Source organism: Lipophrys pholis (assembly GCF_963383615.2).
Source record: "Lipophrys pholis genome assembly, chromosome: 2".
Taxonomy (NCBI): Eukaryota; Metazoa; Chordata; class Actinopteri; order Blenniiformes; family Blenniidae; genus Lipophrys; species Lipophrys pholis.
Window position 1 is genome coordinate 24,519,975 of NC_137636.1, and position 19,815 is coordinate 24,539,789.

At 40.2% G+C, this 19,815-nt stretch overlaps 1 protein-coding gene across 1 annotated transcript in view; it reads right to left on the minus strand.

The window, feature by feature from the left end:
• Nucleotides 1-19,815, minus strand: part of efl1 (elongation factor like GTPase 1) — a 97,092-nt gene that overhangs the window by 3,831 nt on the left and 73,446 nt on the right. Inside the window, exons 19-22 of the mRNA XM_080458274.1 lie at nucleotides 19,632-19,758; nucleotides 17,271-17,475; nucleotides 15,321-15,790; nucleotides 10,950-11,134 (exon numbers count right to left, since the gene is read on the minus strand). Coding sequence (XP_080314400.1) covers nucleotides 10,950-11,134; nucleotides 15,321-15,790; nucleotides 17,271-17,475; nucleotides 19,632-19,758 — 987 coding nt within the window. The remainder of the gene's footprint in view (nucleotides 1-10,949; nucleotides 11,135-15,320; nucleotides 15,791-17,270; nucleotides 17,476-19,631; nucleotides 19,759-19,815) is intronic.

The following is a 19,815-nucleotide window of genomic DNA, read 5'->3' on the forward strand; positions in this document are numbered from 1 at the left end:
TAGCTGACTAAATGCTGCTGAATGCACAATGTCAGGCAGAAAGAGACTCTCCATCTTACACCAGCGTACATTGTTCAGGAGGAAAGTTTGAAAAAGTTTGGGAACTGAAACGAAAACAGGGAGTTACAATGACGTCAACCTTTATCGGGTGTTAGAAAGTTCTGAGGAATTGGGAGTTTTCAAGATCAGTAAACTAATGTGTCGTACTAAATCCATGTCAATCAAAAAGGCCAAAATGTGAGCTAAAGTCATCTGTGACATGTGCAAATAGTCTGCAAGACATTTTTAAGACAAGCTGTTAAGCCCTTAAGTCCTGTCTCACCTCGACACAGCACGCTCTTCATCACATGATGTTAGTGTGACGGTAAACACGGACGCGTTTGGGCTTTTTCAGTAAGAGTCTGCATATGTGGCTGTTTTGATCCATTAAAAACTGTTTGCCTACGAAGCTTGTCAGACCCCTGAAGTGTTTGATTGTTTCAAAGAGTCAAGAGTGAATGTTAAGGAGAGGAAATGCGTCACATTAATGAGAGGATACAGAAATATACTGCAGTTCTGTGAGGCTTCGCATGTGGATGTTTAAGCAGTAAATCACTGTTGGGAACTCCAAATGTGTCCAAACTCCTCTAATATCACAATCTCTCTCGACACAGATCACATTTCTATAATGAAATAACTCAATAATTTGATGTGAAGATGTGTTTTCAGGTCAGACGAAGGCTAATGTTCAGATAAAAAGTTGAATGCTTGAATGTGAGACGATCTGCAGGAAACAAATGGAAGTCAAAGGCAATGTGTCTGTGTTTGTATGTGCACTTGTGTTTTTATTACGATATGGAAATCTCAATGCCATGTTAGGTTTCCATGACTAAAGTCATTCTACTTTGAGGTGAAAATATGTTCAAGATTAGATTTGCATTGGCGTGGTTACAGGCGAAGGAATAATGTGTGTAATCCAGTGTGTGTGTTGGAGAACGACATTGTACACAAAACTTCACAGAAAAAGTTTTTTTTGAGGGAAAAACTATCTGTTGTTGTAGAAAAATCACTTTAAGAACTAAATCTGCTGTAAAATAAAACAGAGGCATCCTAAAATGATCAAAATCAGCCTGTGGAGTCCGTTATATGTCATCAAGTGAAACACTTTAGAAAAATCTAGCTTAACATGTAAGGCACTCTGGGATGCATTTTACTGAATCATGATCGATTGATTTCAATAAAACCTTGTTGGAAGGTATTCAAACACAACGCCTGTGTTATGAGACCATGTGATGAGACAACGTGAGCTTTAACGTCATCTTTATGAGAAGAATATGGAAAAAAAAACAAACACCAGGATCGGCCGTGAAATTGCACAGAACTTGTCGATCAGTGTTTACTTTTGGGTCTTAATGAGGAATTTCTGCACAGAGGTTGGCGGTGACGCCGTGACTTTTCCCTTAGTGTGTTTTGAGAAGTATACAAAAAGGCAGAAGGTGCAGAGGCTTTGTAATAAAGGGCGGACTTTAAACGACAAGCTGCGGCGCGCAGAACTCCTGATCCAGCATCCAGAATCTACCAACTAGAAATACTCAGTGTTTGAACGAGAGGTTCTCTACGGCCGTCTGGAAGGAGGAGGGAACACCAGTGTATGCAATATAATGATTAAAAACAACAAAATGACTTTATGCTTCTGTTCTGTTTGTGTTTTTAATCTTCATACAGAATATATGAGCAGAAAGTTACCGGGAAAATGAGTGTAAATTAACATGTGATCAAACTATACAACCAAACAAAAGAAACTAAACAACCCACTTTGTCCCTGTATTTCACCGACTAGAAATCCAGCTTTACATGGTGGCAGTTATATTTTGGAGGGTAATTAATTGTGCTATCATTTATAAAGTTAATTGGCGGCTGAAGCTGGCAGATTTGTTGAGTAGCTGCATGTTTCTGGCGGCCTGCAGAGAGCAACGAGAGGGCTGGGTCTGCAGACACGCGGGAGAGACAATAATTGTTGAAATAAGGGGTTAATAGTGCACATTTTCGGACGGTCTCTCCCAGAAGGCATTCGCGGCTTTCTAATTGCTTGTTAGCCATGTGAAGAATGAGAAAAAATGGGGACCTGGGAGATTTCAGTCCCAGCTTGTTGTGTTCTCCTACTTGCATCAACATACACAGTGCAGGCCAAACTGAAGCTTATGTGGAAGATATGAATTATTAAAAAAAAAATATCACTTTCGTTATTTATCCTGCTCTGCTTTTGTTATTTAAGATTTTTTCCACTTGTTTTAGTTCATTGTACTATTGGATTTAGAATTTTATTTTTTTTCAAATGTATTTATTTAAGGCAATCTGCGTCATGGCTCTGGTGTTGTGTCCTGCCGTCTTTATGTTTAGTCCTCCTGCGCTCGTCCCTGATCTCCTGATTGGTACCAGCTGTGTCTTGTTACTCCCCTCACACAGTGTGTAGATGTGCGGTCCTCCAAATTGCCAGTTTGGCAAGTTTTGATACCGATTTGAACAAATGATAAAAGTCTGTCTGGCTCCGTTTACCTGCTTCTGCCCTTGCTCTCGCCGTTGTGAATCGCCCTGCTCAGTTCGCGTTGGATGATTTGACCTGTTTTTCTTTAAACCGCGCAAACCCAGAATTATTTAAATCAATGACAGGGACTCCCTGACGAGCTCCCGCGATGCTATCACACTCGCCTCAAAGCCATGCTGTCAGGGTGAATTTGTATAAACACCCATAATGCAACAGCTGTAGGGGACGTTTTTTTTTGGACATTTCCCTATATTTTGCAACTGAAGGTTTCATTAAAATTGGCTTTATTTTGAGATTGTTGTCATTTTCAGTCGTAAATGTTTTCGATGCGCACACTCCGCGCCACAACAAAGAAGCTCAAGATGAAATTCGGCTGTATGAGGCCCCTAAACTAAAACGTGTTTGACACCTTTGATCTAAGAGGATCAATAAACACGCTGTTGGGACACGCTGAAAAAGAAAATGTTTTCTAAATGCACCGTGCCTCACTCTTCATGTAAACAGGGGACATTCTTCAATGCAGTTCTGCACATGTGCGACAGGATCTTGGTAGATCAACAGAAAAAGAAATGCTTGTACTGATGAAGTGAACAGTTCTTCTCCAATAAATAAAGTACGATTACAACATAATTTGGACAAAAACGCAGAGTCGTTCTTTAAATATGTCCGACACTGAGTGGGCTTATACGACAAAAAGAGACCATATAAATCGTTCTGTTCTCTGCCTGCCTCAAACTACTGGCCTGACATGCAAACTACAGCGTTCCTACCATCTGAAACTTTCTTTTTTTTTTTAAACAAACAGAATAGTTTCCAGTAAATCATGTAAAATGGACCCGAGTCGCTGACATTAAGCGTGTTTATTTAAGTGTTTCTTTACAAGAAGTGGACAATAACATTGTTGCATTTTTAAAACCCGAGACGTCCTCTGGTTTTTCAACTTAACTAAAACACCGCACAGCTGTATCACTCTGCTCGCTCTTCTCTGGTTTGCGTGAAATCTCAAACTACAGATAAATAACCCAACGGAACTAAAACTCAGATTGATGAAGAAAATCTTTAGCAGCGTTGAGCCGCAGTAGCACGACACTGTGATGGTAAAAAAAAACAAAAAAAACTGCTGTCAACCAATAAATGAAGTTAATTCTTGTCTAAAAGCAACGTCACTCTCAAGGTCGTACTGAATATCAACAGCTGTAATTATCTTTTATGGCTGAATCGCGCAAGATTTACTACAACAGCACTTTCTCTAATGTGACGGGGCTTAGATTAAACGTTGGAAAGACGTGCACACGTCAGGAGCGGGAAACACTAAAATGTGACCGTCGAAATAAATATTCACTATGTGATTCCTGGAGCCTCGTCGCGACCCTGAAGACTCTGTCCTGCATGTTTTATGACCAGGACCAACAGCGGAGACCACTGGTGTGGTGATCAGTGGGACAGCGCTGGATAGTTCTAATGTTTTCCCTGTGCCGGCCTGTGTCTTAGTGTTTGGATGGATGAAGAGGATTTCTTTAAACACCAGCTAGATCTTAATTTTTCCACAATTTGTGCTTAAAATATGAAAACCACAGTTTTCAGGGAAAGCTTTAAAATTATGAATTGTTTTCCTGAAACTTCCAGTTTGTCTTCATGTTGGTTTGAGAGTATTCTAAATCCCATTTAATGAAATGAATTGAAGTTTTATTTTGGTTGTTTACGTTTGACTATTGTATATGCCCTTCAAAACACAACCCAAAGACACAACCAACAAAAAGGTTTGGGCAGAAGAAATGCTTTTTTTTGTTCAGCCCACCCTGTACATCACATCAACTCAACAACAATAAACAAAACAAACTTTTGCCACTATGCTCACCTTCATCTATAACCGTCTGTAAATGTTTACATTTTTTTTTTTCAATTAAGGAAATGTACTGTACGGACTATTCACATAACTGATATGTATTAATCATATCCGATTTGAGAGATTTTTTGGAAATTTTAACAGAGAATGGATTAACTTAAAAGGATCACTAAGATCGTTCCATAATTTCATCCCCAACAACTGAAACACACCTTTGGTTGACATTGGTTCTTATTCTGTGTATTTCAAACCGAAGCAAACCTCTTAAATCATAATGTCCTCTTCTTAATCTGAAGAAGGACTGGATGCTCCTGGGAAGGCTCCCGTTTACAGCACGAAACATCATTTCCTGCCATTTTAACTGAACTAAATCCATAAACTTTAATTGTTTGGATTTTTTAAAGAGTCGATTTGTCGATTCCCGTTATTTATTATTCTAATTGCTCTTTTTGGCAGTTTAACGATTGGGTCTAGGTTTGTTTTACAAGCATTCCCCCAAATTTCTGAGCAATATAATAAGTCGGGTAGCACAAGAGAGGAGTACAATATATGCTGACATTTTATGTTCAGTAACGTTTTAATATTATTTAATATACCAACAGTTTTTGATAGCTTAGACTTAACGTACTGTACATGTGGTTTCCAACATAGCTGATGGTCTATTATTATCCCCAAAAACTTAGTTTCAAAAACTCGCTCTATTCCAGTTCCATTCAAACACAGTTTTATGTTAGTTTTTCTCATGGGATCCACAAATCCGAAATTTAGTTTTCTGTTTATTTAGAGATAACGTACTCAGATCAAACCATTTTTTAAAGAAGTTCAGCTCACTTTCCACTTTCGAAATTAACTGCTTGAGGTCCTGTTTCCTCAAAGTGCCTGAAAATTTCTAATGGTGTAAACAATAAAAACTAACCCTCGTAATATATATATGTATATATATAGATATATATTCCACAAGTTAAATACACAGTAAACAAACAATATATATACATAATTTGCCAATGAACATCAGATACAACCATATTAAATATATATCATATTAAAATATATATATTTCTAGGAGAGTTGGTATTTTCGGTTACTTTTGTTCACATAATTTGACCCTTTCAGGTTTATTCAGTCCTACTTTTAGTACTAAATTGTGTAAGAAATTTTTTCAAATGACCTGAAACTAAGATCTGAGCTTTGAATGCCTGATTTTCAACGATAAGTTCATAAAAGAGGTTTCATCTGCTCATTTAGCTGAACCTTATTAACTACTGACCCACTTACATCCACAATGAAACCAGGTTAGAAGTTGAGTAATCGCGCAACAGTCGGCCATATGCAGAGAGGAGCAGCACTGTCAGACAGATGCTCTGAATGATCAATACAACAAGAGCTCACACTATTCTCCAGTCTATAGCTCAACAAAAGCTCCATTCTGATGGAAATCTAATGTAAACGTCCCTGCAGGAGCCGCTAACCCTCCAGTTACACAACAATGCAACGCTCAGAACCGTCCCGGCCTGCCACGGCGCTCATTCATATGTTAATCCCATATTCCCGTTCCATATCAAATTGCTGTCAGGAAGAAATGCTGACATCAGCACCGAGCAGCAGGAGAGTCCTGAAGCCGAGAGGACCGGCCCACCGCAGGGGGGCTCAGCGCAAACTCTTTGTGAGGTAGCGTCTGCACATAAATGAAATCAGACAGACAACTTCTAATGAGGCAAAGACAATGGAGGCGACACAATGTGCCTGCTGGATGCAGTTATGTGTATGTGTTCAGAGGAGCACGGAGATGGGCCGGGGGGGGTTAACGTGGCCAGAAAGATGACGGTCGTCCAAAGGCCCTATAGATCGTCTATACAGGCAGGGTCGCAGCTACATGGGGTTTCATCATGAGGACTTTCTGGCATCGGACAAACAGACTCTGTCATTTAGGAAGCTTACACAAACGTCTTTCCACACACTTTCAGATGTCCAACTCAAATATGTGAAATACAACCTAAAATAATCACTGAAATGTGAGCATACACCCATCACAGTGTCATTTCTGTCCATCATACTGCGAGCAATTAAACACAAACTAACTGGCCAATGAACTTTTTGTATACCGTCTTGTAATATCACTTTAAACCACCAGCTGGTGAGATCGCTGTGACTCTGGAGTCTGGTCGCACCGAAGTCCAAAAAAGAAAGAAGCTGTACGCGTCATTATTGGCAAATTAGATTGTTCTTTCGAACACTTTCAAGTGAAAACAGAAAACTTTCTTTACTTTTTGAGTTTCCGTTTACATGACAACGGAACTCTGAGCCACTGAAAAAACAACTTTCTGAAAACGCTCCGACTCCATGTGTGTGTGGAAACAATGAAGAACGCAACTTATCTCAAGTGCTGTTACTGCGCGTGTGCACAGTGGCCGTAGGGAATAGTTCTCCTACACATGCTCAGAAGATGGACAATAAGGACAATGTTTCCTCCGGAGTGTCATGACTCCCAGTCCGTATTCTCCTGAGACTTGTAAAGATAAGAAGCGCCAACATGTAGCCTGGCATGCTAACTACATCATTTTCAGTGTTTCTGACGTTTCCACGTAAACAAACATTGTTTTAAAAGAACATCGTAAATTCAGAACTTTTCAGAAACGGAAATACAAAAACGATGCGTTTTCACTTTAAACATTGTCTAGATGTGTTTCGTTTGTCCAGTGCCAACATCAACAGATGAAAGAGTAAACAGAAAAATCAACAAACCTATTCACTACTTCTACTAAAAAAAAGCAACCTCCGAAAACTCACAGCAGACTGCAATTTAAACTGAAATTTCTAAAATCGACAGAAAACATAAAATCACGTATTGTGAGTATGAACATTTGGAGTTTGATCTACAGCTCTGACTCAGTGTGAAGAGTTAGCTCACCACACTTTGATTTTCTCAGGTGTAGTATTTCAAGGTTTTAAAAGAAGCTTTTGTTGAGATCATTTAAAAGTCTTCAGGCGCTTCAACAAGCCCAAGCAGGCCTGGATTTTTTTTCCCCAACAATGACGACTGAACAAGAAGTCGGAAAGAAGCAGCTTCTGTATAATGCTCTGATTTGAAGGAAAACACTCCACTAGAAAGGACACCTAAACTAAACACACAACACAACAAAAACCAAAAAATAACTTGATCCAACCTGCTGTTGTGTGGTATTTGACTCCCTGAGTTTAACTTGTATCATTTACAGATTCAAACACCTTTAAAACTGTTCAATGTCGATTCAGCTTTGGATTTCTGACTGAATTGATGAATAAATAACAAACAAACCTGTCGGACTTTGATGATATTTTACAATAAACCATCTTCTGAGTTATGTTGCTGTAGGTTTATATTGTTTGGAAACCCTGATTCATTGTACTGTAAATCAAACTGCGTGTATGGACATTCTTTTCTGTAATGAAGTCCTTAATGATGCAATCATACTTCGAAATACTCACAACTTCAGAATGATTCTTGGAAATATTCCAAATTGAATCAATAAACCTTTTTAACGGCCCAGTTTAATTCATCACTGAATGAACATTAAAAAACAATAATGCTTCGATTCCTATGCTTCTGTATTAGACTGAACATTTAAAATCATTTAGGGAGTCAAATTGACTTGGTCTGCGCTGACAAGATTTCAAACCTAATAATTACTCTTTAAATGTAACCACCTAAAAAGACAGACAACCATTGCTGCATTCATCCTCAACGTAATGCTGATGATAATAAACTGGATCCATTTATTGAACCAGATGATCCATCTGCTGTTTCTTCAGGTGCTCTCGAGCTCAAAATACCAAAAGACAAAGAAACATTAAAAGTATGAAGGACCTGCATGTATTTACTGCTCCTTTAACTTGAAAAACAACAAGCAGCTCATATAAGAGAAGCATTTTTATCGAGACGGTTTTATTAAACAGCCATGGATGTGTTATTTTTGCTCTTGCTCTCCTGCTCTTAATATTTAGGTTTTACTTCCTGTCTTAATTTTGGCTTTAAAATCTTTTTTTTTTTTTTTTTTTTGTGACTGTTTACACTTTAGTGTTTACCTCATATTGTATAGAAACAAATGAAGCTCTACCTTTAAAACAAATAATAAACAATAATATTAACTTTGTGAGTCTGTGTCTACCTTCTAGCCAGTATTTCTGACTGTCGAGGTAAAATGAGCTGATCTCTGGTTGAAGTTGAGTCAGATGTCTGTTTGCAGGACGAGTTTCACTGTATTTTCTCCAGTACATTCAACCGTGAGGTCTGGACCCCACTGCGATCAGGGCAGTGTCTTGAACTGAAATCCCAGAGACAGTGACGCGGTCGGGAGTGACGTGCGCAACGCCGGAGAATCGGCTCTCCCGCTTTGCAGACGACTTGACCCGTTACACTAACTGACACTGAGCATATGGCCCGCAGGACGTTGAGGCGCGTGCGTGCGTGCGGGAGCCAGCCAAGCGGCAGGTAGAGCTGCTCCAACGCACATGTCGTCTGTGGCAGCTTTGATTCCAGCTCCCCCGAGGGAAGAGTCTCATTAACCAGACGGCCTCATTGACCTACAGTCCTACATAACCAGCTCAGTCACACTCCAGCTGCGTGTGTGTGTGTGTGTGTGTGTGTGTGTGTGTGTGTGTGTGTGTGTGTGTGTGTGTGTGTGTGTGTGTGTGTGTGAGAGTTTGTCTTTCAGTACAACGGCTTCAGAATCACACACACAGATTGGTGCTGCCGTTATTTTGTCTATTCAGATTAGTCAGGGTAGATTAATAGAAATCATGGAGAAACTATGGATCCCCACAGAACAGAAGATAGTGATCTGGGTGACGGTACAGCAGGACTGACTGTGTCTCAGAATGAGCAGATACGTGTCACTCTCACACCCAACTGGATTATGTAAAGAGCTTCAGGCTGACTCTTTCTGGAAGAATGTCAGACCAACACACTGAACCAAAATGGAGCTCTTTGGTAATTTTATTTTTATTTTTTTTTGTAAAGGCTAGAAAACCTACTGGTGGAGGCACCATCATGCTGTGGGGCTGCTTTGCTACATTTGGTGGCCTTGCGACCATTAGTGAGATGCAGGTCAATACATAAATATTGACACTTTTGACATTACGTTTGTCAGTTTATAGGCAATTCTCATGTTAAAATATCAACATTTACAGCTTTCGTGTTTTTTCATGAAATTAGAATTTTATCACAGCGTGTAAGTCCTACTTACCGCTGGTTGGTACAACTACTTCTTCCACGTGTGATTAGGGACACTAATATGTCTGTATAAATGCAACAAATATCCTTAAGATGGTCATGTCCAAGGCTCGGAACGCAAGAGAGAATACTACTCTATACTCAATACTAATAGTTTTTGGTCCGCCACTTTATTAAACCTAAGCAGGAGGCTCTTTTATCTGACTTTTGGCACATATTTTGGAACAGGACAGTCATTATGTTCAATATTGATTTCCACTTGTAATTTTATCCATCATTTCAATGACATTTCATCCACTTGACAAAGCGCTGGTTACTTCCTGAGCCCCACACGGTGCACAGATAGGTCAACAGTGAGTCAAATTTAACTCACTTTTGTACTTTTGTACTCCGAAAACACATTAATTGTATCCACCTGGACTACGTTGGTTAAATGTGTAAAACCTGTAAAGAAAAATACGATTTCTTGGAAACTGTATAACCAGTGTGGAAGCACAAAACTAATTCTGGTTTTATTTTAGTTTATGATTTATTACTTTCCTTTAATTATTTTTTTGCTTCTCTTATTTAATCCATCTCCCAAAATGTATTAAATCTTTTCACACTAAATCACCCTGCGCCGTATAAAAAAAATGCTGGACACAAAATTATGATTGTATTCTGACTGATATATAAACCTGCACAAAAGAACAACTGACAAAGACACCTCTTCCGACAGATAAAAGAAATGCCATAATCATAACATATTCTCTGCCAATTACAATTACAGCAGCTCACAGGACACCGTCATCTAAAAAGACTTGAAGAGCTTCTATGGTTTAAAGAAATGGCTAAACTTCACCCCATTGAATAACTAAAGAAAGTCTCAAACCACAAACCACCTCCTGCTTATTGCTGCCATTGATTGTGTCGAGTGGAGCACAAGAGAGTTCGAAACGACCTATTTTCCTCTTTTTTACTGAATTACGAGTCAGCTGTTCTCCATCAGGACCCTGCAGCTCACTTAGGTAGAACATTTCAACTCTGAGAAAGTTTTGCATGCCGAAGAAAGATCAAGACCCACCGCTCCACATAAGTTATTCAAATATGGATCGGGCCATCTATCTAAATTCAATATCGCTTTATTGAAATTGATGTCACGGAGGACTGAAGCCGATCCCTGTGTGACTATGGATGAAGGCGGGATACGTCCAGAACAGGTCACCGATCCGTCACATTCACCCTATTTTAGGCCCAACAATCAGCCTCAAACACGTTTTTAGACCGTGGAACGATACAGGATGACACTACGGGGCCCCTGCATGTGTGAGTGAAAATAAGCTCATGAACTATATTAAGTGACGCTGGAATAATTGGGAATCCATGATTACCTCCCAGTGGCTGAACACCAGCTGAGGACTCGCCAGTCCGCTCGTACGCTTGCGGATCTCGTCTGCGAATCCAAAGCTCTCGGCGACGGGCAGAACGGCCTTGATGATGAACATGTCCGTCCCTTCCTTCATTTCTTCCTGGAGGACTCGGCCCTCCCTTTTCCCCAGCACACCGTAAACTCGACCTGATGGGACAGACGCAGTGAACACAGGGGTGAGCGCCTCTGGAATAAACACAACAAAAGATCCAACAGTTTGGAAATCCTCTGGAAAACAACAGTGTGCATGTTAGAAGTTTTCAACAAATGACCAAACATGATTTTGTTGAGTAAACTAATGGAAGTATATTTGAGTCAGCCATCTAATAGAAAAATACAGCTTGAATTGAAAAATGTGTCTTTTTGTATCAAATACTGAGATGCGATTAAAACGCAATTAATTACCCCTATTTAGATTGTTTATTTAGATAAAGTCGCACAATCAATCAATCTATCTATCTATCTATGACATACTGTCATTCATATATGTGAATATGAATGACAGTGTTGACAATTAGTCATAAACTGGAATACTTACTAATATACTAGCCTCAAAAAGATTGTGACATATTCCCCAATTGTCATATGTAAGCAAACAAAGCTATTTCTTTGTGACTGGAGTAAAACGCAATTTTCTTTTTTTAGGAAGGTACAAACAGGGAGACATTTAACGAGAACATTTTGGACTCTGCAATGGTCTGTTGCAAAAGCACAAACATACCTGAAGGTTATAAAAGTGAGAATCCACTGATCTCGACCTTGATTCAGTCATTCATAAAAGAATGTGACCATGTGGACATTTGAGGCACTGTAGTGGTTTTATCAGATCATTTTCAACGTTTAATGTTTCGTGCCATGTTGGAAGACACTACTGGACAATGTTCGATGGACGTATTAAACTGGGAGACATTTACAGGCGTATTGACAACTAGTGTTGAGAAGTAGACACAACTCCGGCCTGGAGCAGGTACCATCCAGAAGCAGAAAAATTACTTTTCACTCGAGAGAAAAGCTGACTGGACCTCAACAGTTTCAGAGTAAACAAGCTAAATCCATAAATCGATACGCACCTTTAAATCAGCCGCTGTGAAAAAAGGCGTGTTAGCATCACCTCAAACAGTCAGAAACGTTCTTCAGCATGGCTTCACTCACTCGACCTGCTCTGATTCGGCCGAGGAGGCAATTCTCGGCGTAACAAGCCACTGTGGTCACTAACAAGCCTGCAGATATTGTTTACCACATGTTTAAATGCCATTTCAAGCCTCATTTTCATTCTAATGGCTTTCAGAGGACAACAACTCAGGGAGTGAGGTGGAGCATTAGTCAGTGCTGAGCTGTGCAGGCTTTCCTTTCCATCCTTCCGCTGAAATTAACTGTGTTTGTGTTTGGCTGCGACATGTAATGGTGCCTGTCTTTTGTGTGGCGACATTACACCTGATTAATGTAGCAGTGACATGTGATCAAATCTGCAATTTCCGTTTGCAAAACGTTGCCGTGTAAACATGAAACTTTTCTGAAAATAAAACGGGAAAACAATGGATTTTCGCTTTAAACGCTGCAAACCTTTCACAGAGAAAAACCAAGTCCAAAATCAATGTCAAGATTTTCTTTTTTTTATTTCCCCATATTTTTTTCTTCTTCAGTCATGGTCGTCTATTTTCTGTTTTGTTTTAAGTGGCTGAATCTGAAAGTGACTCATTACACCATCTTGTGGTACAATTTAGTAATGTATAACTACTATATTAGCCTGTGTAGTCTGGTGAAGTAATGGTCAGTATGGTGAAATAAATAAGGTATTTTCCTTGTTTGAATGTATTTTTAGTTATTGATCAAATATTTAATCAAATATTAAAATATAATGAAAAACTAACAAGACTCGCTCTATCAAACCATTTTAATTAAGGCATTGGTTCAATATTTTATTTTTTTTCTGTGGTGATGTTTATAATATGACTTGAGGATTCAGGGAAGGCAAATTCATTGACGCTGCTGCCTTTCAGTCCACCTGCTGTAACACTCTGTAATGATGTGTCTTGTTAAAATAAATTGGACATGTTTATGAGGAATCAATGCCCACAAAAACAAACACAGCACTGCAGGATTCCATCGTAATTATCATTTTTTTTGTTTTGTTTATCCAGACACTTGTTTGAACCAGACAATGTACAGTAGTGACTGTTAGTGAGCTTCTCATTACAGACTGAATATGAAAATGCACAAGAACCCCAAAAAAAAAAAGACAACAACCAATTTAACACCAATAATTTGGCCTTGTTTTTTCCACTGTGAGAGGAAACGCAGAGGTCGTTCACATTCAGCTTATGGAGCTGCCACGGAAATAGATTAATATAAAAAATGTGTTCTGTGGGTGATCAAGGGGTGGAGATGTAACATCCCTGGTCAAGTAAAGGAAGGACACATCTGTACTGTGAACCTGTTAAAAATAATCAAGACAGAAACGACAGAAACGCTGAAAACAATGGAGTCATGTATGTTGTTTGTTTTTGTAATAAAAGCACACACACACATGCAGCAGAGAACAATCCAAGATAAACAATACGCTATAAACATGAACAATGGGAGTTCTCGGACATTCGTATGGACAGACGACCAAGTTGGATTGCTATGACAGTGACTGTCGACTATAAAACTACCAATTCCCAGGAGAACATGGACTGTGAGTCATGACGCGCCGGAGGAAACGGTGCTCTTACCGTCGTCTACTGAACATGTGCACAACAACTATTTACTACAGCCGTGACGTGCATGTGCAGTAGCAGTGTTTCAAAAAAGTTGCATCTTCCCCCGTTTCCACGACGACTGAGTCAGAATTTTCAAAAAGTGGCGTTTTCAGTGGCCCCGAGCACCGTTGACGTGTGAACAGATGCAATGAAAGTTTGATGTTTTCACTTGAAATCATTGTATAAACGTGGCCTAAGAAACTTAAATATATCTCCTTCCTGTGACAATTTGTTCCTTTTCAATGAATGAAAGCGATTTTACAAATCAAATTATTTTAGGAATTCTTTAACATCCACTTTGAATCCTAAAATCTCACTGTGCTTGTTGCTACTGCGTGTGTGTGTGTGCGCGCACACGTGTGTGTGTGTGTGAGTGACATCCGGTGTTGGTAACAGTTTGTGTAGCGAGGGGTAACAGAAAAGAGTCCAACTGGGTTATGAGCGCTGTCAGATGGATCATCAATCACAGACTGTACCGAATCTGATGAAGAAAGAGAATATATGAGGGCCGAGCGCGGCGAGGCTGGAGTTCAGGAGTTCAGCGGTAAAAATTTAATGAACCTGCATGATTTGAGAAAATAAGGCTGGAAATTGAGGCTGTGCGAGTGTGAGATAGTTTAATATCTTTGCCTCCTGCCAGGACAGACGGCGGTGCGTTGTGCAGCTTTCAAACCGTGTCTGCTTTTGTGTGAATTATGAGGCAACGTTAGTAGTAATGGTGGCATTTCCTATTGTTTAATTTACAGTGTGAAGGCCTAATGAAGCCTTGATTGTTAAATCTTTCATTTTTATTTGAGTAAGTTAGTTCAAGAGTCTTTTAAAGTCAAAAAAGAAAATCACAAAGGATACACATTTTGTGCATCTTGTAGCCTCAGAACTCAGGATTTCTGATTTACTGTCTTAGTTTGGAGTCAGAAAGCAGTTTAAAGTCTGTTCTTGGACCAAGTCTTTGAGTACAGAGGTTATTCTCACCAACGCTCTCCAAGCGACATCAAAGAACATCATTTCTTTGATTAATGTGAAAAAGGAGAAAATTGACCTTGTTCTTAATTTAAATCTTCTGCTCCATTTCAAAGGCGCAGTGCATATATTACAGGCCAAAGTAATCAGATTACGATCATGAGGGGTCAGGACACATTTCGGTAATGATAATTTACTGTGTAGTTTGTTAAATAATTATAAAAATTTGAATATAGTCACAGAAAAGGACTTTCATTGTGAGAGTACATTTCATTGTCTTTATAGAAAATATCATAAATCCTCTGTATTGCAAGTTGTTTTGAGAAAATAATAACTCTGATTTACCAGATAAGCTGAGAGTTAAACTGCTTTTAAGTCACATTTTCACTCCTTGGCTTTTGAACCAGCACAAGACTTTGCTTTTGGTTTTGTTTTACATATTTCCAGTCTTTTCTTGTTTGTGTTTTTTAACAATAACCTATGCAGTGCACTTTCTTTTCAGCTGTTGTTGTTAAAGTGTTATAGAAACAAAGTAGAGTATTTCTTTCTCAGGAACATGTACAACTCATTGATGCCATCACACATATTTTTGGTTCTTATTATTATGAGTTTCTGAGCATTTTCTCACTTACCCAGCACCTCTGCTGTTGCAAAGATCTCACAGGTGTACATGGCAGCCATCAGCCTCTGGGGCTGAGCCTGGAAGGCATGGCGGCAGGCCTCCTTCATAGCGGCGATCAGCTGGCCGGACACGGGCCCGTAACAGTCCACAGAGGCGGCTTCGGGCCTGCGCCCGGCCTGACTCCACCTCTCCTTTTCCTGGGGCGTGGATTCCTCTTCCAGGGAGTCCTGATGTTGGGGCGTGGCCGACGACTGGACCTCCCACCTCTCCACGGAGAAGCACACTCCCATCAGGGGCTCCTCGCACATGGGCCCCGCCAGAGCGGCCAGCTGGAAGCCGCTGATGATGCTGTTGTCGAGGTCCCGGAGGGAAGCGCTTTGAGCGGCGGCCTCGCCCGCCCTGTCTCCGCGGCTCAAACACTGCCACACCGAGGGCCGCTGGTACGTCTCCACGCTGTTCAGAAGAATGTTTGGACCATACCTGCGAATAACACAAACACTGAGGTTAACTCTCTGAAGTGCAACGAACCAGGCATCAAATATTCTCTGACAGATCCCTGAAGACAGAACTTTATTCAATTATTCTATGTAAGTTATACAAAACTAGCATTTTAAACGAGCAAAGCTTTTCTAAACTAGCTCTTTTCTTGGTATTTGAGTGCACTGAATACAAACATTTAATACTCTTTCCACCGATTAATATGTATACAAACACACATTCAAAAAGAATAGGAGGACATTTTAAAAACACATTTAATCCAACTCTTTTCCATTAGTCAATAAGCTGCTCCCTGAATGAACACGGTCTATAATGGGGTGTTTACAAATTTTAATTCAGGGGGGCGACATCGAGCGCCATCTGCTCTCACAAGTAAGCTGATAGCATGATAATCTTCAAATGGTTAAATCAATGGTTTGAGTGCAGAAGACACAAACATTTAACGCACTTAAAACAATAAATGATTTAATAGAGCTGTCAAACAAAATGCAATCTAACTTGTTTGTTCAGATCAAAAGCTTCACGATTTCTGCATCCTTTATCGTGCACCTTTTTACAAACTCACAAGATGCCAACTTGAGTTTCACCCATATGATAGAACTGTTGAATTTGTAAAACATGTTTTTACAGAGCATAGCTTTTGCAGCTAATTTGTAATAAATCTGACCATGCAATACTTTCTGGTGAAAAGAATATTTGTTTGAGATACACAAGACCTAAGAAACGGCAGTAAACCACCGACACAGGACAGCAACTGCCACTAAAGAGTTGGAGCTGCAAACTTCCTCTTCTCCAGAATGACGAAAGTGTACCGTTTGTCAAAGGAAACAAAAAAAAATAAAATAAAAAATCATCTACTCATATGAACTTTATTGTCATCAGTCCACCTTGGTCTCATATGTTGATCAGACTGTGGATCCTCGGGTTGGCTGGACCTCAGAAGATTAAATTATTTTCAAGTGTGCCGTCCATTGTTGGAGTTTGGGGCAGTAATGCTCTGGAAGTTTGAAAAGCGGGCTTGGATTCGGAAGATCACAGGTCAACTCCGACTGCTGGCAGGTTAATACTGTTGGTCCCAGAGCGAGGGCTTCTTGACCCCCCAGCTGCTCCGCGGGTGCCGCGCTGTGGCAGACATGACTCCTAGTCTGTGTTGTTAAGGTGAACCACGGATAAGAAGGGTAGACTGTGTACAACATAGTATAATTTCCGATTTCAATTGATTTCTATGCACACGTTTCTATTTATTTGTATTGGAGTATTTAGATTTACAAAAAGAAGAATTTTTAAAAAGCAAAAACAAAAGAAGCCCAACAAATGATCATTAATGGTAAACAGTAACTACATAAATTAAAAAGAATTTTAATGGTAACCATTAATATTTAGTTTACATAACTCCAGATTGTCTCTCTTCACTATTCATTACTGACTGGATCAGTCTACTCTGATGGGTTTATGAACAGACCTGCGAGGCCCAAAAGCCCAGATCCTCTTCACGGCGTTCCTCCACCTCCTCCCCTGCAGCAGGCTCTCCAGCTGGGCCTTCAGGTCGGAGATGGCCTCCTGCGTCCTGACGCTGATGTCCAGGCTCTTTCCCTCCCTGAGAGACATGTTCACCTGCTCCAGGGTGCGGATCACCTCGGAGCTGCTCTCCAGCAGATGAGTCACCTCTGACAGGAAAAACACATTTCATTGTCAATACTGTACATCGCTACTATTCTGTCACAAAATCCAGAAAGAAAACGTTCCCTGCAAGCTTTTTCCCTTCCTTTTTCTGAAAGAGTGGATCAAACAGTGTTCAGTGCCTCTACATTACAATACTGCACATCTCTGAAAATGACAGTTTAATACTGACATCCACTTGATGAAGGGATTGTGAGAAGCGAGAGGAGGGCAAGGTTTGAACTTTCCTTTCATGTAAATCACAGCGTATTAAACAATAAATGCCTGTGACCCACTGAGAGTGTGTCATGGCTCCCACTTATGTGATTCACGGTGCAGAGGTGAAATCAGTGAGGAAGAGAACGAGCCGTGCAGCTATTCAGAACAGATACAGTTTGGCTGTTTGCTGTGGTTGGAAACACACAATTCAAGGTATTTTCTTCTTTCAAAACAGAGGTTTTGGGAGTGGGACGTGAACCATCATTAGAGTGCAAATCAGTTTTAAATTAAGGAAAATTAAAGAATATAACACAACTTGAAACGTTGTGATTATACTTAAGTGACAGTTCAGGGAAAGATATGAAGGTTTTTTTTCTGTTTTTTTCTCACACGGGCAAACTCTAACTGACCTGCTTCCAGGTAGTGCCTGTAATTAAATTAGCCAACCAAAGTTGGGGCGAAGGTTATGTTTTTGTCTGCATGTATTTATCTATTGGTTTGTATGTATGTATTTTACCAACCTTTTGCAAAAACTATTGACTTAATTATTGCATTAAATCTTCAGGGATGATTTGTCATCATCCAAGGACCAATCAATTAGATTTTGGGACGTTACCAGCTAACCGTTTCTGAATAAAGCCCCCAAAAACTGTGAAAAAATGTCCCATACAAAGCGGATAGGAGCGGCACCTCATGTAAGAGATCACAGGAGATCAGCGTCTGTTGTCATGGAGATGCTCCGGAGCTCGCAGCTAATATCTAAGTTCGCCAAGTATCCAGAAATACCAGCGTGAGCGCATTGACTTGGGTAGTGGTTTATCTGTGTGCCCCCGCTCATTATTTCGCACAATCATGTTGCTACCTAACAGGCTAGTTCCAATCGATATGAGTTAATGGCCAACATGCGAGTGATGCTACCTCGGTTCTGCAAACAAATGTGGCATTAGTGAAGATATGTGCTAAGGGCATGTAGTACATATGTCAGGCCTTTAGGGGGCGTTTACTTGAACAGGCCCTAAAACTCAGGCCCTATTTATATAATATTGTGAGAACGTGAAACTTATTGCATTTCGGGTGTTCACACGGCAACGGTGCTCAGTCACTGAAAACGCTCCATCGCCGTGTCCATGGCGATAGGAGGAAAATGCTACTTTTCTCAAATGCTGCTTCTGTGTACTCGGTAGTGTTAATAATAATAATAATAATCAAACAGTATTATCGCAACAGTTTTTTACTACAATTTTTTTTCCTGCCACAATAAGACTGATGGCAGGTGTGTGTGTGTGTGTGTGTGTGTGTGTGTGTGTGTGTGTGTGTGTGTGTGTGTGTGTGTGTGTGTGTGTGTGTGTGTGTGTGTGTGTGTGTGTGTGTGTGTGTGTGTGTGTGTGTGTGTGTGTGTGGCCTTATGAACAGTTGAAGCATGTTGGTACCTCAGCTTTTGTATTCATCTCTTTATCTCACTCTTGTAGAGTGTCTTCTTTTAATTCTATTTTTGACAGTTGTCTTGTCTTTTTTTTTTTTACTTAACCTCCACAGAAGCCCCTCGCAAAAATTCCTATGTGCCTTAACTGTCAGTTTGTGTGTACAAATGAAAAAATCTAAATCTTGAATCCATATGAATGTCCGCGTACTCGTCATTGTTAATGTTCAATGCATGCGTGTGTCTGGTTTCATGACAAAAAAACCCAGCTAGATTGTTTTCAGCATTTCTGTCATTTCCGTATAAACGGACATTGGACAAAACGTTGCCGTGAAAACGTGAAACTTTCCTGAAACGAAAACGCAAAAATGATGGATCTTCACTTGAAATGTTGTCGAAACATTTCCAAAAGTTCCAACTTTAGAGCCATTTTCAAAAAAGTAGCTTTTTCAGTGGTTCTGAGCACTGTTGTCATGTCAGTGTAAACTGGACCTTAGTAGCCTGTTCGGTGTGTCCAGGTCTTACCTTGTGGTAGCGGCATCGCCCTCACACTCACTGTGGCCAGCCTGTTGGGGGTGGTGAGCGTGGCCAGACCACTCTGGTCCACTTGTAGGGTATCGGACGAACGTGCCTGAGAGGCCTCGTCCTTCACCTACCAACAAGCATGGACATTTCAGGAAACAACACATGTATTGAGAGACGATGGCAG